The 23,525-nt window shown below is 41.2% G+C and overlaps 1 protein-coding gene across 3 annotated transcripts in view; it reads right to left on the bottom strand.

Moving 5' to 3' along the window:
* LOC147302397 (interleukin-1 receptor accessory protein-like 1-B) overlaps nucleotides 1-23,525 on the bottom strand; it is a 346,491-nt gene that overhangs the window by 9,396 nt on the left and 313,570 nt on the right. For all 3 annotated transcript variants that reach the window (XM_086282654.1, XM_086282652.1, XM_086282653.1), the window contains 3 exons: nucleotides 14,964-15,109; nucleotides 9,949-10,095; nucleotides 210-380 (listed from right to left, as the gene is read on the bottom strand). In XM_086282654.1, the coding sequence (XP_086138780.1) occupies nucleotides 210-380; nucleotides 9,949-10,095; nucleotides 14,964-15,109 (464 nt within the window). The remainder of the gene's footprint in view (nucleotides 1-209; nucleotides 381-9,948; nucleotides 10,096-14,963; nucleotides 15,110-23,525) is intronic.

The raw sequence follows: 23,525 nt of genomic DNA, 5'->3' as shown, positions 1-23,525 counted from the left end.
CCGCCTTTGGTTATAAAAGCTAAGTTTATAAAGATCATATGAAGCAATGACGGCCTCGCTAGTCTTTGTTATGCCACAACACAAACGCATAACAGAAAATAACAACAAACAAGGCATCACCACTGCAGCGACAACAGCAACACGAGCAACACCAAGCGACAAGAAAACATTCGACACAACGTGACATCGCCGTGAGAGAGAGAGCTTACTTCCTGTGGGGATCAAGTCCCTGTCTGGAATGAAGAGTTTATACCCATAATGCTTCTCCAGCACGTCGGGGAGGATCTCCAGGGCAAAGCGCTCCTCCTCTCGGGTCTCCTGGCTCCACTGGTCCGGGTCCACTTTGGTGTAGGACAAGTAGGCGTCGTAGTCCTTGTTATCTGCAGGTAGAGCAGGGGGTTTGGGGGGGGGGGCAGACACTGACATGGGTGAAACGTGCCGGCTCGTGTTACACCTGGCTAATCAGTGATGCATTCGTTGCCTTCAGATCCTTTAAACTAGAACCTTTCATTTAGTTTAATAAAACCTGCAATCAAGCAGAAGCAGAGACAGAAAAATGAAGCCTTGGTCTCAGCACAATGAATACTTGCAATAAAAAGCTCCCAAAACCACTTTGCTTCAATTAAATGTGTATACATTTTATGATTTCAACATAATGTTTCCTACTGTGGTCAGCAAAATTATGCGGTTATACCCCCAGATGCTCAAAATCTATTTTCACACTGGTATGCAGGGGAGCTATTCATTCACTGAGAGACTTCACCGAGACAGGACGCCTCCATTACACTGACCTCTGGGCACCTCTGCCCATCTGAGTGCTTTTCATTACTGCTCCGTCCCCACTGACGAATAATGTTGCCTTGATAGCTACTTTGCCCACTGCAGGCAAAACAAATTAGACTCCAGCCTGAGCTAAATGCCCGACGCGGCCTGCTAGGCCGGCACATGGCACGGATCCATCACCTACATGAAAGCTCTGATTGATGACGGATTTGAAAGGACTGAGAAGAGGAAAGACTTAACGCTTAATCTTCTTAAACAGGAGCAGTACTGTACGGTGAGTCAGGAGAATGAAGGACATGTCAGCCACTTTTTTACTCTGAACCTGATCAAAAGAGGTCAACAGGTTTTTAACCATTAAGTATGAAAACATAATAGCTTTTTATGTACTTTGCAGTTAGCAAAAACACATGAGCCGGTTTGAGCTGGTGAACTTAATCATAGCCGAGATACACTGATATTTGCAACTTTGTGGCAATGGTTTGACAATAATCTTTTTTGCTTCCACTCCCACTGTGCTACACGTGGAAATGAAAGCCTGTTTGGTACGGAAGAACTTCAGCGACCCGAGTTTTGTGCAAGACAGACCACGCTCTGTCTCCTTCCCAACATTTTATAATAGATTTATATCTATAATAGACAATTTCACAGTTCAAATGTAGAAATTAAATGTTTTTGTGCAGGTCGGAGTAAAGTCCTTCTCATTTTATCCACAGCCTTTGGGGACGAAAACGTAAGAGAAAACATCAGAGAATGCAGTTCCTCTAATGACCACTTGAGGGTGCAAAAATGCACCACTCCTCATAGACTCGCGTATTAAAATGACCAACTTTAGAGCAGAAATAAATGATGCCAACTTTAAAGTTGGGTTTGGGATATTTGGTTTATTTAAAAGGAACCCCGGCTTTTTAGACATGTTTGCGCTAAAATATGCACTGTGCTTTCAATAATATATATGTGGTGTTAAAATATGCCAAATGTTTTCCTTTTAAGCACATTTTATATAAAAGCGATTTACCAGTAGGCCGCCATTGTTATTTTCTTCTCAATGCACTCTGGGTAGTGACGTCATACGGTTGCATCGCATTGAGTTCACAGTTAGCGACGCACTGGAAATGGCTTCTGTTCAACCTTTCCAGTACTTAGTTTACATGAAGATGAAAACAATCGGTCACACGAGGACGCGAGAGTGGGGGAAAACTACTGGTGTCTATGCGGCTACTGAGAGCTTTTGTTGTAAAGAGCTCAATTTTATGGCAGCAGCTATCCATGGTATTGCATAACCGCATGATAAAAACATTAATAGAATTCTAATTTTTATTATACAGTGAAATTACAATATCGTTATTTTTACAGATTCTCCATGCAGCACAGTGCACCAAAACTTTTAAGCCATATGTCTTAATCCAGATGTTCTTTGGGCAGCCCTTGTTAGCCTCCATGACCGGTATAGTGCTGGTCTACCAAGTCATAACCAGGTCACTAATAGGCAAGTTAATTAATACGGCTGCTACACTATAGAAAACAAAACGGGTTAGCTGAACAAAAGCGCCTATACTGCCGACAACCAATACACGTCATCGTCCCAGAATACATTGTGTGCACAAAAACATGGCCGCTCCCACGGCTCCAAAAATGAATTAATGAATAACGGAAAACTCCTCAAGCATGTTTTTATGTAGTGGAGATCATTTGTAACATATTTAGAGTAACTTGTCATAATAGTCGGGGTTCCTTTGAACTATTCACAAGGTACCGGTGTCTGAGCACCTATGTGCGCTTCATATTATCCCAACTCCACCTCTCTTAAATCCTCTGGGTATAAAATAGAAACCATCTGACCCCCAACAAGTTTTGACTGGTGAACTTTTGTGACCTTTGGTGTTTACTCTGATAAAGATCAGCTCCAGTGCACGCCATATTTTTGGGCTTATGAAAATAAAATCATCAGATTCTATATGCTTTTTTATTCACTAAAAAGCATCACATCCGCACCACAATAGGAGGAAAGCACCATAACTGGGACACTCTGCTTGCATCTCTAATGAGTTTACCTCAAAGGCTGCGTTCACGCTGCGGCTCAGAGTTTTTGGAACTGCGAGTTCCTGTCTTAATTATGACTCGGCTCCCTCTGCTTTATAGTGGCCACCTGCAGCGTAGCAGCCATGTGGCGATGATGTTTAGTGTGTTGGAGAAGACAGGAGCAGAGAACGAGAGGGTTCAAGAGGAGGCAGTTTGGGATCAATTCTCAGCAGAGCATCACATTTTTTTATCCTTTAATATCCTCTCCATCCCACACTCCTGCTTCTCTCTGGACTGAGAGACTGTCAACAAGATTCACTTGCATCCCAGCGGGTAATCTCGATATTTGGGCTGGCGCGCACAACTCTTAGGTGACGCCTCGTAATTAATCCAACTTGTTTTTTTTGTTTTTTTATAACATGCAATTCATTTCACAGCGTCAGGGACATGTAAAAATAATTGAAATGTAACCTCATAATCACTCAGTATAACTAACTCTGAGGTTTATGTTCTGCTTCACAGAGACATAAATCTGCTTGTTTTTCTCTAGTAGCTTTTAAATGAAAGCTGTGTAGGCAGATCAAGGGCTATTTTAGTGGAGATGATTCATGCATCTGTTGTGAGAAAGAGAAAGCAGGGGAAGGACGAAAGCACGGGGTGAATCTAGGAGGTGCACTGATCCCCTGTTCGCTTGCGTTTCGATAGCTCGCTTATAGGAGGCTAGTGCTGTTCATCTGAGGTGTGCAACATATTTTTAAAATATATATCATCAAACAAACAAACAAAAAAACGCATCCGAGTCTTTGCTTCCTTGTCCCACATGCTGACTAACTTCGGCACGTGTGCTCTCTGTGTGCGTGGAGTCGGGGGGGTGCGTACGGGCACGGGGGCTCACAGTGAACTCTTGAACTCGCCATGGAGAGTGCCAAGAGAGTTGGAGGCGTAATCTCTGGGATATCTTTTGGCTCCATTACATTTAATGGAGAGTAGATTGGAACGTAACACACACACACTTAACTCTGTGCTTGAGGAGACACATGGCCTGGACTGCTAATGAGAAGATGACTCTTTGTTTTTAAGTAATGCTTTGTTTTTCATAATTCAGTATTCACTGAAATACTGCAATTCAATTTTTCTCAAAAATATGCCTTTGCCCTTGGTGTTTGGCTTGCATGCATTGCCATATTCTGGGTCTTGATCATACTCACACATTTTATCATGTAGTCACATAAAAAATAGAGTTTCAATAGACTCTATGGAGTCCTGCTAATCAAATGCAGTTGATGAATAGAAGCGTCAACACTTGTGAGCGCCTCTATAAAAGTTTTGGTAGTTTGCTGGTTTGGAGTGTGTGGGTGTGTGTTAACACAATGTCACAATCTTCCCAGGAGTGGACGTTCCACAGTGACGAGACCATGTAACCCTAACACACTGCAAAAAAACCCCAAGAGCTACATCTCAGACTCTGATGGTCTCGGTTAGCATTTTGTATGTTAAAGTTCACAACAGCATCTGAACAATCTGATCTCCTTTGGACTTAAGAGACCAAAGTAGAGATGTTTGGCCATGATGCACAGCACAATGTTTGATAAAAACCAAATGCAGCACAAACATCTCACACTAACTGTGAAGCACGGTGGTGGTGGGGTGATGATTTGGGCTTGTTTTGCAGTCACAGGACCTGGGCACCTTGCAGTCGACCCTGAACTCCTCTGAATACCAAAGTATTCTAGAGTCAAATGTGTGGACATCTATCTGACAGCTAAAGTTTGTTCTTTTTGTATCACTAAGTTTTGGCCGATGAGCAAATGTACAACAGAACGGCTGGAAATAGAATAAAAGAAAAAAATCAAGGCATTGCAATGGGCCAGCTGAAGTCCAGACCTCAACTTAATTAAAATGCTGTGGGGAGACCTTAAGAGAGCTGTGCATAAGAGACTGATACAGTCATTCAGAAAATGATTACCTCAAGTAATTGATGATGAAGCCTCTTCTACAAGGTACTGAATAATAGGTCCTATGAAATCTTCCCTTTTCTTAAGAGTGTACAGAGTCTGCTCTCATTCAGATAATAAGGTGAGTCAGTACAATATATGTATGTATGTACAACGGTGGACACAAAAAAAAAAGCCTCTAATCAGAGAAACTCTTACATTTGATAATTAACTGTTGGCCATCTGCTGGCATTAACTCTCTCTCTCTGTCAGATGTATTTTTTTTCTGTTTATTGAATAAAGAAAAATCTGAAGTTTTAAGTCAAATCAACAAATTACAACCAACAGCTGTACGTAACTTTACTGCCACAATGGGAACTATGGGTCATTTGAAAATCACAGGAAATTTTTCTATTTGAAAAGAAAAACGTAATGAAAAAAGTCTCATAGTTGGAGATCTAACATTGCAATAATAAATGAATCCATCCATTCTTCCACTTCAGCTCACAGGAGCTACAGTCTTAGCAGAAGCTGGCCAGACCTCCTCCTCCCCTGCCATGGCCTCCACCTCTAACCCAGCCAGCCATTTTATGGGTTTGTGCATCCTTAAATCCTCATTTCACCCCCTTTCCTCATATTTAGTGCCTTCCGTCAGAGTGGAGAAGGGGAGAGGGGTGCAGCCAACTCACCTTCTGACCCACAAAGCATCCTAAACAGATGCCCGAACATCCTAACGGGCTCCTTTTGAATCAGAGGATCAGTATTGACACCTTGAAGGCCAAAGGGGAAATCCTCTTACCGACTGTTCTGTTTGTTCTTAGTTTCTCGCAATTTCCCTCTTTGAGAAGAAGGAAACAATAGTAACTGTTTAAGCATTACAAACTGCCATTTCTTAACACAAACTCCTCATACATAGAGTATTTATTACAAAGCTCTCTCATTTCTACTTGACTTTGTCATCACAGATGAGCTACTTAATGCTGACCTCTGTTAGACACACTACTTCAAACAGGATGCATTACAGCCCCCTGTGGAAAAACCCCTGATATTCAGCAACGCCAAACCGCGCCGAACGCAGACGGAGACTCATAATTCTGCGGCACGCTGACAACGCTGACATTGGTATTTATGGCAGAGTGTTGATGAGCTCCCACCTCTTTGTCAAGCCCGCTCGGCTGTTGTCATCATGAAGCCTATTATTGATTCCACTGACACCCACACAATGTGACAAGCGAGTGGTCTTTAACTAAATTGCGCCGCTGACAAATAGCCGACGGTCCCTCCTATTGTTGCGTAAAGCTTACAATTTTGCATCTGGCAGAAGAGGGAGCCAGGCGTTCAATTAGTGCTTCGAGTGGCCGCCGAGAAACACATACAAGTTCTTGGCAGCGTGTGCAGCTACGCCGGGGGAAACATAAAATAGATATATAAATATTTATCTGTGCATTGGAGACACTGGCTTAAGCGCTTTATTGATGAAAAGTGCAGCTATATCGCCCTGTCAGTGCAGCAGTTACCATAGTGATGAGATCTCGGTTAACCACCTTCTGACTGTTTTTCTTCATTTCCAGCCCGTTTAATGCCTTACCCCCTATTTTACGTACGTGCCTTGTTAGATGCAGATGCGATTGAATGCCAAGAGGTGGCGGTGAAGAGATCTAATAGACCGCGGCGTGCTGGGAAGTATCGGGGGTGGGGTGAGGGGGGTCTCCTGAGAGCTCCAGAGGCAGAGTGCTGTGTCTTATTGAACCTGATCCCCTTCTAGTGAAGAGCAAATTGAAAATCTGTTTCTCTCTCCCAGCATTCACTCAGGTGGCGCAATTAAACGAGACAATTGCTGTTTGGCATTAAGTTCAAGGCGCGCCTTTTTTTCCCCTCCCGCCACCCTTTCTTTTTTGTTTTTTGCTTTTTTCTCCCCCCAACACAAATGCCTCTGGGCCATCCATTACGGCAAAGATCCATGGCCGGAAGCCTGACATAGCCAGAGGTAATGGCTTTCATTGAAACGTCTGATGTAGCAACCATCACAGTTTAGCAGAGCCAGGAGGGTACGAGGAGAGCAGCGGGCTACAGAATCCCTCCTTTTTTTACCTTTACCGCACATAACTCTGTCTCTTGCTGACTCTGTTTCCACCGCGTGCAGTCCCTCAGCCTCTCTGAAGTAATCTCATTCTCCCTGAATTCATTGCCGGGCTGGTACTTCAGAGACTCATTACAGGGGAATCAAATTAAAACTTGCTCCTTGTCTCAGTTTGATGCATTCTCAAGCCAAGACTCATCTACCAGGCCTGATTTTTTTCCTGTTTTTTTCCCTGTGTACTATTGGTAATGGGGCCTCAGAGTTTATGTTTTTGTCTGGCACGCCGGGCGATGTGTTTTGATTCGCTTTATGGCGAATGTGCGGCTGAATATATTACCCTTTAGCTCACACGCTTTCTCACATGTGGTTTGCATTCATGAGGAATAGAAATGGACATCAGAAATCACAAGACTCTATTGCCTTAGAAATTAAAAAAATGCATGTTGTGCTAATATCATCAAACTGCGGCAACAATTTGCACTTGGGCTGAAAGGCTAACTGACTAAAATGCATTGCATTAAAAAATAAACGTGGCCTAAGTTTATTTTTCCCACTTGGTCATCTACTGAAAGAACAAATTGCTGCTGTGAGAATCAGGCTGCAAAATCCTGTTGCGTTTAAGCTGCTGTGTGTCTGATAAACTTTTAGACGGTTAAATAAGACTGTTGTCACCAGAAAATCAAAAGATAATGGACTTCTCTATTGTGACTGAAGCTACTGTGGCTGCAGTTAGAGAGGCTGTTGTGATCTTTGCAGTTTCTCTGGGTTTCAATTGTACTCTAACCTTCTGCCTGTGGCTTCCATGTCATCCCTTTGTGAATGTCAGGAAAACAAAACCTAGCTTTTAAATAGATACAGCCACCATGACTTTCTCCACTGGTTTTCAAATTTGGATTTTAGCATTTTGTTCAACCCCATGTTGGGTCTTTACCTTACAATATAAAGCACCTTGAGATAACTGTTGTTATGATTTGACACTTCAATATTAATATAGTTGAATTGAATTGGATTTCTGAAGCTAGCCGGGATGTCATTGGCTAATGCTAATGCTAGGTTAGTAAGCTACTGTTTGGCACTTAACTGAGTTTAAAATGCTTCAAAAGGGAGAAAAGTCATAAAGATGTATGAGAGGTTTAATTCATTGACTTAAATTAGGTGTGACCACCCTCCTAGTAAAGCTCAACTTTGAGGCTTAACATAGTTCACAAATGTTGATTCAATGAACATTTAGCCTGTTTATAGCTAGCTTATAGTTAGCTGTTAAAAAATGTATTAATTTGCTATAAGCGTGTAAGTTCTCAGTCATCAGGGTCATGGTATTCTAAGGAGCTTGGAAAGAAAAGCTACTTAACTTCTTAATTGCTATAGAACCAAAACAGTTTCTTTGTTGAGCATTTTAACATGGGCGTTTGTGAGGACTGACTAATTTTAGAGGCGGCCTCAAGTGGCCGCATAAGGAATTGCACTTTTCATTGACTTCATTTTCTGATCTAGAACTGGCCTCTTGCTGCTTTATTTTGACATGTATTTATTTTCTTTGTTTGGCTTGCTGTGGTTTTTACTTTCTGACTTTGTTCTTTCAGTTTCATTATTGTATGATTGTGACATCTCTGTATATATTTATCTGTGTGCTTTCCTTAGATGTTGTCAGTTTGTCAGGTTCCTTACTCCATTGCCTTTTCTGACATTTACAAAACCCAATGCAAAGACTTTGAATATCTCATCATCTACAGATCATAATGTAATCAAATAATTCAGAGAATCTGGACAAATCTTTGTGTGCAAGAGACAAGGCTAAAAATCTGTTTTGGATGCCAGTGATCTTTGAGCCGTCAGTCTGCACTACAATGAAAGCAGTGGAAATCACTGCATTGACTCAGGAATCCCATATGAGCATAATCCAGAAATAACAGCATCTTCTCTTAGCTGAAGCTTGTTCAAAATGGAATGAGGCAAAGTGGAAAACTGTTCTTTGATCAGATGATTCATAATTTGAAGGTCTTTGTGATAAACATGGACGCCACATCTTTCAGACTAAAGAAGAGAGGAACCATCGACGCTCAGTTTGAAAGCCTGCGTCAGTGATGGCATAAGAGTAGACTCCAACGATTTAAATGGGCTGTCTGCAGTCCAGACTTTTCACCAACTGAAAACATCTGGAGTGTCATGAAATGAAAAGTTCAACCTGAGCTAATATGCTTTATGAAACACAAAAATGTCTACATTTAATGTTTAAATGTTGAAAGTGGGCGCCCAGAGGTTGAGCAGCAACTACTTGTGATTGGTGAAAAAATTCAGTGCAATCAACTGCTGTTTATTCCTCGTGACAAAGTGGTTATTGTTCTATATTTTACTCTTGTGAGCCGTTGAGAACTGTGAATAGATCGATGCCGTATAATCCCACAAAACAGCAGCTGCTTCAGTATAACCAAAAAAAAAGTTTACAAGATAAGCAGCTCTGAATAAAGTGACAGTGACACGTTGGGTAACATGGTGAAAGCAGCATATGTGAACTACAAGCGTTCACATTACTGGGTGAGTGGGTGTTAGTTACCCCATCTGCAACAGAATAATAATGGGAAAAAAATACACACAGTGACTAAATGTCCCCTAAAATAGAAAGCACATCAGCAGCAGCTGCTGCCGCCGCGCTCGCAGCGCTTAAGTGATCAAGGCCGCACTGTCCCCTTTAAAGCTAAACTGTGCAGCTTTGCCTGTTGGAGGCTCTGAAACGCAACCAGTGAAAACTGAACAATCCAGTCTCCGTTACCCAGAGGTTGTGCTTTGTTATATAAGGAAACAGCACTCTCAGCGTGAACCTTTTTTTTTTGTTAACAAAGACGACAAGAAAAGGAGCCACATCAAGGATGGTGATGCTGTTTCGGGGACAGTCTACTGCATATGGATTGAAAAGATTTGTGAATGAGAAACTATCGTTTGCTCCTCTCTGTGTTATTTATACTTAGAAAAGATGCATACATTTACATAAAACTGTGCCACGTGCAGCTTTAAGATATGAAAAATGGCTCCGGTGTTTTCTTAGGTGATATCGGTTCAGGTCTGGAGATTTGATTCACACTGAGGGAAAGGACTCGTCGCCAAATATTATTAAAATGAATAACAACATCTTACCTCCATCTATATCCTCGCTGCCGAAGTGGTTCCTGTAGAAGAGCATGAGCTCGATCCGGTAGCACTTGTACAGCGTCACGAGGCAGATGAGCAGCATCAGGATGGCTCCCAGACCTCCGGCAAGCTCCACAGTGTACATCAGCTCCGCTAGTAAGCCAAAACATAGGGTGGAGTAGGGATGGGGGGTAAAAAACAGAGAGGAGTGAGAGGAAAAAACAAGCAGGATATCCAGTCTTCCAAAAAGTGCCAAAAATCACACCCTGCAAGCTGAAAAATTTCTCTGATTTCCAGTAAATGTGGATAACATGGGTGCTTCTCATTAGCATTTTCCATGCCTTCCCTCCTTTGCAAATTGATCCGCGGTGCAATCAATTTCCCTTATTTCTCCAGAAAGCGACTGCTTAGACCGACTTGTTTCCAACCATCAATTAACCATCCTCCTCCTTTTATAATCTGTGGCTGATTTCAAGCTTTTTGAAATTTTCAGAAAAAAGTTAAACAGGTTTTTAAGATTTTGAGGATTTTGTAATCACAATAGTCATTTCGAGGTTTTGTTTCCCTTAAAAAAAACAACAAAAAAAAATCTTTTTTACTGCAGACATTTGACTCTACAAGACTACCTTTATTTTATCACAAATTCTTAGTCCTTTGCTTTTCTAATTCCCTTGTATTTCTTTTCTTTTACACTGTGGTGCACTGGAGCAGGTTTGTATCCAGTAACGGAACAGCAGTAAATAATCAATCAAGAAGTAATGCGTGACGCGGTCACGATGGTTAAAAAAAAGCTATTTATTATTAATGAAATGGCTTTGTTGCACCTCCACATTTGTTTGCAAAAAAGGCTTTATGAGTCTCCCGTGGCTGCATTCATTCAGCGTGTGTTTGTGTCACTTTTTCTCGCTTTTCCTCTCCATCTTTTGCGTGTCGCTTATTGTGGCTGGACCGGATCCAGATGACACATAACTCAAAGCGGAATGAAAGTACAGCCAGTTCTATACCTGTCATTAAACGCCTCCTGGCTTGACTGGATAACAATAATAAAAAAAGAGAAAACTCACACTGAGGCAACTAGTGCAACAATAGCATGTGACAGATCTGAGCACCGCGCTTATGAAGATCAGTTACATGAGAGCGGCTGCTGAGAGGTGAAGCTCCTGGCTGTTAGCTGAACTGCCCGGCACACAAACAGATCGAAGCAGCCTGCGCTTCCTGCCATCTGTCATCACTGCAGCCCGCCATTATCTCATGAAAACATGAAGGATCAGCGGACGCTAAATTCTAGGAACTTCACTGGTGATAATTCAGTTTTACAGTGATGTGCAAAAGTCTTGAGTCACGCCTCATTTCTTCATATTTTGCCAAGAAAATGAGAAATATGTGCAGTGATTTACTGTGATGTGAACGAACATGCATGGAAACACAGGCAAAAACACTTGTTATACAATTCTAACAAGCTTGAAAGTGAATATTTGGTATGACCCGTTTATTCTTTATCACAGCCTGAACATTCATAGGCAGCTTTCTCGTCATTTCTTTAGTTAATCTTCAGGAATAGTTCCCCAGGCTTGTTAAAGGACATTCAGGGCTCTTCTTTGGATGTTGGCTGCCTTTTCTTCTGTTCTCTGACAAGATGATCCCACACTGCTTCAGTAATGTTGAGGTTCGAGCTCTGGGGAGGCCAATCCATAATTGGTATTATGGTCATGCTGAAAAATGAAGATGTTACCAATCGGATGATTTCCAGATGGTATTTCATGGTGAACCAAAATCAGACTCCATCAGTTTTTATAGAATCTCCAACACCACTGTTTAAAGTGCTCCTCAAACCATGACATAGCCTCCACTGTGTTTCACAGATGACTATGGACACTCGCTGTTGTACCTCCTCATAGACTTTTCATTTCATCACTTCATCAGACTTGTTTCCACTTGTTTCAGTCCAGTTCTTGTGCAATATGGCATACCTCAGTCTTTTTCACTGTTTCCGTTCCATAAAAATGCCTTCTTCACAGCCACACTTCCATTTTTGAGGCTTCAGCAAACTTGACTCAACTAAAGGGTCAGATACATCTCTCATGTCCTGTGTCAGGTCTTTACTGGATTTTTTGTCCTGTTTCTTAAGAACCTGACTTGACTCAGACATTGTGTATTTGCTGTAGGTAGTTTTTAAGGCCTGCCACTTTTATCCTCTACTTGTCAAATTTCCTCAAACTTTTTAAGGACACACTGCACACCGTGTTGAGATATGGCACGTTTTCTACAAATAACTCTTTCGGAATCACTCTGTTGGTGCAAAAATGCAATTTTATGCCAGTACAAATAAAAAACACTATTTAAAATTGGATCTTTGCAAATTGTCTGTCATGTGTAGACAACACGGCTCATCCCTTGACTTATATGTCAGTGCTAAGTGGCTCAGCTAACTAAAAATGGTCAGGTACAAGAACTGCACTACAAAGAAAAAAGCAGCTAATGTTCAAAGAAAAACAATGAAAGAGCTTCTGAAAGCCTGGAGAACTACTGCTGAAGTCTGGCTCCTTGGGGGTAAATAAATGAGCCTTAAAACTATTGCACAGAGTGTTTATCTACTCATGGTATCTTAAAAAAGGTCCATACAATGACATTATTCAGTCAGAGTTTGCCTCGGGCAAATTGAAGGTGATATGTCACACTACTGGACAATGGACTCAACCATTAGGCTGCATGGTCTAGTAAGTTGCCTTGAAATTCAGGTCGTTTGCTTTGTCTTTTCGTGCTCTTGTCTCATTTTCAAGGCTTTTTCTTTGTTACAGTGTTTTCTGTCCATCTTTTGCAGTTTCCTTTTTGGCTACGCCTCACAAAATCTGGGTGGTCACCCTTCATTGGCTGACTAATGGACAACAGTAAAAAACCTGGACTGACTGCAAAGCTGCGCATACACATAAACACGGACAGAGAGGCCTCGTGTGCATCACCATCCATCACGGACGCACGTTTAACCCCGCTGGACTGCGCGATGCCCGTCCCACTGCAGCGGCCATCAGGCTGACAGCTCGCGTGATGAAGGATGATGTTCTGGAGAGCTAACGAGCACGGCGCGTGCCGCTTCATCACGCCTGTCCCGCGTCGACCTTCAGCCAAACTCACGGACGAACATATGCGCGAACGGGAAAAAAAAAATACTCAAAACAAACGTAGGGAAGCATAAACACAGCTTTACCCCACTGAGCCTCAGACTTTCTCGCTTTGCCTCAGTTTCTGTCACTTTGGCCACCAAGTATCATCCCGACTTAGTTTTCTCTGAGAGAGGTGCCTCAGCTAACAAGCACCACGAGAACCCGGATCCCTCGCTTCTTCTTTACCGTCCTTTCCCCCGCCACCCTCTCACTCTGCCGTCCTGCCGTAGCGCTCACCGCTTCTCCGCTCAGATATCTGGACAGAATAACGAGCCAGCTGCTTCTCAAGCAGCAGAGATTACAGCAGAGGAGGCCAATTCTTCTCTGCCTGGCATCCATATTGTAGCAGCGCTGCAGAGGGACAGATTAAGACAAATTAGCTCCTGACGACTAGAAGGCTGGATTTGATGGAGCCACATGGCATCGGGCAATTCATCATCTCGTTCTCTTGCCCCCATTTCTGCATCTCTCATCGTCTAGGGATGTGGATGAAAAGAGGGATGATGAAAAGGCGAAGCACTCATTCAGTAGTAAAATAAAATTTGGAAACCTGAACCTGCTGCTCTTCGCGTTCACAAATGGAGAATCTACGCTGAACTTCCAGTGCTGGGAGCAATTTACTGTCAGTGCTGCTGGTGTTGTTAATGCTGGGAGAATTCCAACTTCTCGATAGCAAGAAGAAGAAGTGGAAAAAAGGATGCTAAGACTTCATGCTATGCATATTCTGACTGATGCGCCATGATTATCTACAACGAGGGGAAAGAGTAAAGTCATTCCGAGTGCTGTTTTCAGCTCCACGACACAAGTGAGGAGACACATTTTAGAAAAGCAGTGTTAACACTAACTAGTCCTGCATGGAACCTGCGCTCTACGGACGCAGCACAAAAACCCAAACAACACTGAATTGAGTCAATTTCACGTGGTCTCGCTATCCTGTGAGAGGACAGGGCTAATCTTCCCCTGTTTATTCTGAGATTCGACTTTGCAGCATAAGCCCCTTTAATATAGCAAATGGAGGGGAACTGGGCTGGCATCAAAGCTGGATCCAAAGCAGTAGGCTTAAAAGAGAAGAGAAATATCTTACTATGTTAATGTATTCAATGCTGACAACTTTAAGGATGCAAAGACACCTCCCCCCCTCGCTTCCTCTGGCCTTGCCTAATAAAAAAATATGAAAAAAAAAAGACTTACATAACCACACTGAAGATGTGCATCTCTCTAAAAAAATCATCATGGAATCAACTTTCAAACAGTCGATCCTCAGTGAGGCGAAATCATAGGGAAATTTTAAAAAAAGTTTGCTTGGATAAAAACCCTGGAAGTGGGGAAGGGGCGGAGGAGACAGTCGCCAGTGATGAAAGATGAGAAAATGAGTGAGAGTTCAGCGATCAAAGGAGGATTTGTGTGTTGGGAGAGGTCACTGCCAGACACTCAAACAGCTTGTCTGGCATCACAACACCGAAGGCTGCCTCTCTCAGTAAGTAATTTCTCTTTCTCTCTCTCCCCCACGCAAACTAATGCTTCCTCAGGCTGAGGTGGATGAATAGGCTTTATGCACTATCCACCAAACTGTCCTATTTTCTTTCCCCGCCCGAGGCAGGAAACAACTGGTCAACTCCCAGGATCCCGCCAGTAGTTCTTCTTATTACTTGGTGAACTGCTGCAGGAGATTCTCTCCACTGTCAGAGTGGAGGCCTGTGGTATTAAATGGTGCTTTTGTCCTGGAAAGCTGTAACATCCTATTATTAAATATAAAGGCTACTCTATTCATCTGCTAGATTTATGTTGAAATGCACTTCCTGATTTAAATACCGATTTGTCTTTTTCCAGCTTGCACGTGAATCTGTGAGCTTGGCTCACCTTTCTTGACGAGTTGGACGTTGGCCTGTCGCCGCCCGTTGCCATTCTCCACGTAGCAGGAGTAGTTGCCCAGGTCGGCCTCCTCCAGAGACTCGATGGTCAGAGAGATCGAAACCTCCTGCTCTCCCAGGTGCTCCCGGATTGTCCTACAGGGGGGAGCAAAGAGCAAATGAACAATAAGCATGTGCAAGTTGGTGAAAATGAATCTCCTTAGGCTGGTAGCGTGCTTCGCAGTGAGTAACAGAGCAGGGCGGGGGCCAGGTAAACAAATGTTAATATAGTCATTAGTTTAATGACCCAAAAAGCTAGCTAATGGGGACTTCTGCTGAAGACCAGACACTTTATTACCTGAGCAGGACGCTATTTGTTTAATGTCCTTGAATTATTCCCACAAAAAACATCTAAACGCAGGGTTTGATTATAAAGCAGTCAAAGTAATTGGTTAGTTTATTTAGGTGCTTTATTGAGTAAATGTAGATAACTCCCTGTTTTGGCTTTTATTGGCCATATCTTTAATATTTCGGTTCACTCTCAACACTCTTATCAACTCCACTTTAGTCATTACTTCTGTTCACATTTAAAAAAGCAATAATAAACCTGCTATGCTCTTTCTGGCCTGCAATAAAATGGCATAAAATAGTGTGTTATTGGAGTATTTCGCTGCAGGATGTGGTACAGACCAAAACAGAAGCAACGCAGTGTCCTAGAACCCAACTAGCAGCATTGCTCTATGCTAGATGCATAAACTGGTATTGCAATGGGGTTATAAGATGTTGCACTGACCCAAGCTGATCAAAAGCATCAGTTATTGAAGCTTTAAATGTGGACTGTTTAATTACTTGGTCTCTTGGAGACAATATAACAAGTTAAAAATGCGCTGGGAAAATGTTGGCGAAGAGACGTGCGGATGAAGTATGGCTTCGAGGTTTGTTTTCATCAACTTTATTAATTTGTTGCTGTAACCTCAGCTGTGTAGTTGGCTGGTTCATGGTGGTTCTTTGTATAACGAGTAAGATTAGCTGTTAAGAGACCTAACCTCAGCATGCTTCATCCAGCAGACAAAGAACAGCAGCAATAATCAACAGCAAAATCCCCGTTCACATGCACAACTTCATTAAAAGATTTAAATTGAAATATTCATTCAAATTAAAATAATTCATGATTTTATTAAATATAATTGCATTTTGAATTGGATGACAGCAGCACGTTGAAAAGAAAAAAGCTGGGAGAGTTCAATAATGATTAAGTCCTGTCTTTATTGTTTGTTTGACTCCTACATGTTAGCAGGAAAACACTTGACTGCGTAGCTGCCTAATGTTCAAGTGTCCTTAAAAGTCAGCTTCTAACTTGTGTAATTACTGTTTTGATAACTTTGTCTGTCTAAAGCTAAAAAGAATAAAGAACTTCAAGGCTTACTAACAACTTTTTTACTAGACCAGTGATAAAGCCACTTTGTTATGTACAAAAACTGCTCGCTCATGCAAATATCTAACCAACCAACCAATCACAGGGCAGCAACTCAGTGCATTTAACCGAGTGGGTATGGTCAAGATGGCCCGTTAAAGTTCAACAAGACCAGATTGCTTCAAGATGGTGGGAACGCTCAATAACTCAAATAGCAACGCATTACAACCAATATATGCAGAAGAGCATCTCTGTGCTTTCATGTAGATGGGCTACAGCAGCAGAAGACCACTATGTATTAATAGACCTCTCTGCATTGAATCATATCTGTTATTAACCTCTGTCTCTCTTCCACAGCATGTCTTTATCCTGTCTTCCTTCTCTCACCCCAACCGGTCGCAGCAGATGGCCGCCCCTCCCTGAGCCTGGTTCTGCCGGAGGTTTCTTCCTGTTAAAAGGGAGTTTTTCCTTCCCACTGTTGCCAAAGTGCTTGCTCATAGGGGGTCATATGATTGTTGGGTTTTTCTCTGTATCTATGAAGCGCCTTGAGGCGACTTATGTTGTGATTTGGCGCTATATAAATAAAATTGAATTGAATTGAATTGAATCTCATTCCCAGTCAACTAAGAACAGGAAACTGAGCCTACAATTTGGAAAAACTTAGCCGGGTCTGATGACGCTTGAATTCTAATGCAGCAGATGGTACAGTCAGACTCCAGCTTTGGCCAAGTGGCAGTGTCATAAATAATTGCCTGCTTCCTTCATTTTTCTTACATTTTAAGGAACTGCTGCAAAAAGTGTTTGCCTGGTGCGGCGAGGCAGATATTGTAGACTTTTGGAGCTAACTCACTCCAAAGTCTCTCCTCTCTGCTTTGGACCCAAACACATAAGACAGCATTGGACTTTTGAGGTGCCATCGTGATGATGAAAGGCTGATTTGCTGTTTGAGCCAAAGGCAAGTGTTGAACATGAAATGTCTGATGGTGGACAGATTCTATCAATTAATCAGGAGAGATCGGCTAATGCTTTGCTGTCAAAAGCTTTTGGACTTTTGGTTGGTAAAATGAAGCTAAGATACAGATTGTTTGGTAAAATTTGGCAACATCATAACTTCAAACACGCTTTTGAGCAGGGATTCTAGCTGCCTCATTACTGAGGTGTACATAAAAGTAGCGTCTGAAAGCTTTTAACAAGTTTGTTTGAGACAATGAAACAAAAGGAACAGAAAGAATTCTGACTCAGAACGTGCAGGGCTGAAAGGGTACACGTGTTCTTATTCCAGTGTTTGCAGCTCTGAAAACACAGACTCCAAATACAAACGCTAGATCAGAAAAAAACAAAACAAAATTAAAGTCAAAAAGTCATAAGAGAGAATATTGACTCTTTAATAAAATATCTTACCAAAAGGTTCACCCCAAGTAAATCTGAATTCTGTCTACAGTGTGCATCTTAAAATCCATAAATCATAAGATAAGATAAGATAAGAGATAAGATAGAACTTTATTAATCCCTCGGGTGGGTTCCTCTGGGAAATTCGACTTCCAAAAAGCACAGCAACGACCGAAGTTACAGTTACAGAATTGTTATATATATATATATATATATATATATATATACATATATATATATATACATATACATATATATATATATATATATATATATATATATATATATATATATACATATATATATATATATATATATATATATATATATATATATATATATATACATATATATATACATATATATATATATATATATATATATATATATATATATATATATATATACATATATATATATATATATATATATATATATATATATATATATATATATATATATATATATATACATATATATATATATATATATATATATATACACACATATATAAATACAGAGACAAATATAAATAAAATATACAAAGGGGATAAATAGAATAAATAGGAATAAAAAATAAAAATACAAGTGAATTGCACATTTCAAGTATTGAGTCTATTGCACTGTTGACTATTTACAAAAAGTATTGCACAAGGTATTGTACAGTGAGGTGAAGAGGCACTACAGCTTAGTTGTTCCCCCCTCCTTTGTCCTCCTGTTTCCCCTCCCTCTCCCCTCCAGAGAGGAGTTAAACAGTCTGATGGCGTGTGGGACAAAGGAGTTTTTAAGTCTGTTAGTTCTTGTCTTGGGGAGAAGCAACCTGTCACTGAACAGACTCTTCTGATTGTTTATGGCCGTGTGCAGAGGATGCCCAGCATTGTTCATAATGTCCATCAGTTTCTTTAATGTCCTTTTCTCTGCCACTGTCACCACAGTGTCCAGCTTCATGCCGACCACAGAGCTAGCCTTCCTGATCAGTTTCTCCAGCCTGGATGAGTCCCTCTTTGCTGTGCTGCTCCCCCAGCACACCACAGCATAGAAAAGTACTCCAGCAACCACCGACTGGTAAAACATCCTCAGGAGCTTCCTGCAGATGTTAAAAGACCTCAGCCTCCTGAGGAAGTACAGTCGGCTTTGGGCTTTTTTATACAGGTGCTCTGTGTTGCATGACCAGTCCAGTTTATTGTCCACCCACAGCCCGAGGTACTTGTACTTGTTGACCACCTCCACCTCCTCCCCCTCTATCTGAACCGGCAGTGGACCTTCTCTGGACCTCCCGAAGTCCACAACCAGTTCCTTAGTCAACCTTGGACCTTGGAATTACTTCTGTCTGGGAAGAGTGCAATTCTGAGACACTGTCTGAGATAAACTATGCACTTTATACCTATACAGTGCATATCTGCAACTATTTTTCCCGAGTTCTAAAGACCAGGCATCTACAATAGACACAACCTCAGCTCAGTTCCAAGCTCTACTTTTTCCTGACATAAAGTATGTGCTAGCAACTTTTTTAGATGGTAGCATTTTAGCGCATCAGTGGAACAAAACTACATGAAGGTAGGAGCTGCCCGTCCGTGACTGCCGATAAGCAAACACCATATGAGTCATGACACATTTCCCCCATGAAAATTACTGCTCTGTTGACTCGCTGAGGCTCTTGACGTTGATTGCTTGTGACACATTGGTATGGGGATAATAGTGTGACTGTCACGATGCACTACAGCACCGACCTATCACACACATTTTGCCAGAAGGTTTAGCGAGATGATGTTTCTGTTACAAAGTACTCCCTTTTCTAGAAATCTATATACTCTCCCACATTACAAACAGCGTGTGCAAAGAGTAGAATCCATTGCTTCGACTATTTGATCACAGTTGGTGTACTGGAGAAACACTCTGATACTTGAAAGCTTATTTTCTTTTTCTCTTGGCAGGATATTGTGTTCATTAGCATAAAATGGATTTTCACAGCCTTCTCTTCATTATCATTGTCTCCCTTGTTTAAGAGAGGAGAAAGAATGGTGTCATACTGTAGCTAAGTGGCTTCAATGAGAAGAGTTGACACCAAAACCCTCAAAGTGTCGAGGTATATTCTCATAAATTTGAACAAAGTAAGCACTTTTTCCAACTAAGCTGTTCTGTACAAGAGCCTGGCTCCTATTTAATAATCTCCGGTAAGAGGTAAATCCCTTTTCAGCTTAGAAATCAGACCATGTGGCTTTTCTCAGAAAAATTCAAAGCTTCAGAAAGTGAAAGAAAATAACACTATTAATGCGTGGGTCTATATTTAAGGGTGAAAAATAAAAATAACCTAAAGTTTAACATCAGTCACCAAGAGAAACAGTCTCACATGACGGCCTCATAGGAGACTTCCACGGATCACTAGAGTCATTTCGTAACATCTCACTATCTCACTATGTCAGTGGAAAAATTCCACCTCCACCATGGACATGGTGCCGGTATTGGTGAAGAGCGTTTGAGCTTTTTGAGGACCAACTCATATTTCAAAAAGTTTGTACGAGCACAGTATGAGATAATAATACCGTCAGATAATCATGGTGGACAAAGGCTAGGCTGCCTCTCCCAGGCACTGGTAAATTCCTTCCTCTCCAATTCCACTAAAGTCAGGTTCCCACTTTGAGCACCAGCACTTTAATAGTAAACCAGTGCTAAACAGTTTATTTATTTATTGGTATATTTCTTTGGTGTTAATGCATCAAAATGGTTATAAATGAGGCACTTTGTTGGTGGAGAAGAAATAAAACGAAAGTGAAATGGTAGAAGAAATATCAAAATATCAAGTTTAATTGATTCTAAAGTTTAAGAACTGTTGAATTAAAAAAATTCTACAGCTCATCAGTCATCAAGCATATTTTCAATGTGATAGACATAAAAAAGCAACTGAAAAGCAGTGCGTGTATGTCTGTTCTGTTAATGTCAGTGAACATTTACAAGTTGGATATATCAGGCATAGTAATTTATGGCGACATTACGCCTATGTTACATGTACTGGTATGCTGTTAATATGTTACATGTACGCTATGTCAGTGCTTCCCAACCACTGTGTTGCGGCACATAGGTGTGCCGTGAGAAATGATCAGGTGTGCCATAGAAGATTATCTAGTTTCACCTGATTGGTACTCTAAGCCAGCGGTCCCCAACCTTTTTTGCGCCACGGACCGGTTTATGCCCGACATTATTTTCACGGACCGGCCTTTAAGGTATCGCGGATAAATACAACAAAATAAAACTAGTACCGGTACCGAAAAAAGAAGATTTATTCATAACACACGTGAAAAGACCCAGGAAAACCGAGTAAACGATAAAAACGATAACAAAATAATGCTGAAAACCGATAAAAACCCTGAAAACCATACATTTCATACCTGAGCCTCAACTCTCGCGGCTCGGGGGTTGGGGACCGCTGCTCTAAGCGACCGGCGTGAGAAACAGGCAGAACAATTACATTCTCTTACACTAGAGGGCAGTACCACTTCTTGCTCCAATTAAATGGGTTGCCAACTGCCAGTAAAACAGAAGAAGAAATTACATAGTCATGCTACGAGTGAGACAACGCAGCGCGCAATAGTAATAGGTAAATATTTAAAAAGTAAAAGTATTCAGTCTGATCTTGGTCCTAGAATTCCGAGCCAGATGAAGGTCCTAGCATAAGCAGTGGTCAGAGGAAAGACAAAAAAAGGTATACTTGGGACAAGTCAGGCAAATTCCACTATGTCTGGTACACAGGGCTTTTTCTAATGTGAAACGTGCCGTGGCTCCAAAAGGATGGGAGACACTGCGCTATGTGTACGTTATTGTTCGCAAATACATTTTGCCAAACAATTTTTACTGCAGTGACACTTTAGGGTGACTAGAATGTGACACTAATTGTGCCCATAACTGATTACTTTGTCTTACACAATGAATATAAATATAAAGAAAATCAATGTTTTTATTGTCATTTTTTTGGTGTTTAGCTATTTCTTACATCTCATCTAACCTTTATCACATCTCACTATATACAGAAGATAAAAAGCAAAACATACACCAAGCCTAGCTGTAACCAGACAGAGCAGAGACATTATTTCCCATTATTTCTGTTCTCCAAGAAGGCACAACCTCAGCTACATGAGGTATGATATGATGATGTGAGATGGCAGGGGCTAGTAGGTAAAAAGAATGCCTACTGGTAATATCTATGGAAGTGATTACAGATGATAAAAACCATTCAAATGGATTGAGAACATAAAAAATGAGTGTTTTCCATAGCAGGATACCTGACCTCCAGTCAGTCCATTTCACAGTTAACCAGAATTAGCATAAAACAGGTACTAAACAAAACATTGGAAAATAAAGATCAATGTCTACTTATAAAGCCTGTTTCGGAACAACTGTTACAAACGAAAAAACAACAAGAAAACAATGCTCGTTAAAAAAGCAAAATCTGTCCTGCTGTGCTCTTGTGAAAAAACAGGCATGATATACGAGCAGATAATCTTTTTAAGGTTACCAAAATTACAGCTATTTCTAGCCCCTGTTTAATGACGCATGGGGCTAATAGCACAAAAAGGTGTGAGTGCCACTTGAGCATTTGTCTGCTGCCTGCTGCAGGGTATTTGAATATGAAAACTCATCTAATTCTTGTTGATCAATGAACAAGCCAAACAAAGCAGACTGGGAAGTGCTGGGAGGATAAAGAATAACTATAATACACCCACTGCTGCCATGGCAATATCTTACATTAGCTTTACAAAGTGCTGCTAATAATTGGTGTCCCACATAGAAATTATCACTCTGCAGTGAAACTTCTTTTATTGACCATGCACAGAGAAGAACTATTAGAAGTAATCATTTTGCAGCTACGTGGACTTATAGCAGCTTCATAAAACCTAATAATGAAGTTTTACTTTTTATGCTGGTCTCCAGCAAATATAGCAGAAAGGTTAGCTCCTGGGGTAAAGGTTATGTGAGTATATAAGGTAATTCTTTTAGGGTTTTCTCACAGTGCCTGTTAGCTCATCGTTCTCCATTGAGAGGCCAGTCGGGCAGATATGACAGGGGATCACAAGGCTGAGATATAGATCCATGCTGATGGTTTTTTAAAGAGGCGGCACCCATGTGTAACTCGACACAGATTGAAACACTTAAGGCGTTGGCAAAGGAAAAAAATTCATCTTTGTTTACAAAAAACACTCATACCCATCATACTTGTTACTGAAAGTCTTAAGTGGAGGTCTAAGTGAGTTCCTGGAAAACAGGAACCGTGAAGTGTGAACACACCCACACATACATCTGCCAGGTCCCTGGCACATATCTCGGGGTCAAAAAAACATCTTGGTGTTTTGTGACTTAAATCTACCAAAGACCTGACATTAGTTTCAATGTAAAATGTTTGGAGTAAAAATAAAACCCCCACAAAAACCACAAACTGTTTTCTAACTCAGGTACACTTCGGTAAATCGAGTTCGCCTGAAAACAAGGGCAAGGGTCTGTGGCCTATGTGATGGAAAACTACAGCAGAAGTGAAAGCCCACGCCACGGTGGCTGGGAGGCAAAATATTGCATCATTATTCATCTCAAATATGAGTAAACATCACATATTAGCCTGAAACACTACATCTGAAAGGTTGATTTGAATTACTGTAGATCAGAGCTGATCTGAAATGTAATATTTTATACAATGACAGATCATCCAATGTGCATACGATTTGTGCTGGCATGCATGTGCAGCGCTGTTGCATCAGTAAGCGGTAGGAGTGCTCCACTTTT

Source organism: Aulonocara sp. 'chitande type north' Nkhata Bay, linkage group LG23 (genome assembly GCF_057382095.1).
Source record: "Aulonocara sp. 'chitande type north' Nkhata Bay isolate Kocher_YH1m ecotype deep benthic linkage group LG23, A_spYH_male_GT1.1, whole genome shotgun sequence".
NCBI lineage: Eukaryota > Metazoa > Chordata > Actinopteri > Cichliformes > Cichlidae > Aulonocara > Aulonocara sp. 'chitande type north' Nkhata Bay.
This window is presented reverse-complemented; position numbering and strand designations above follow the sequence as displayed.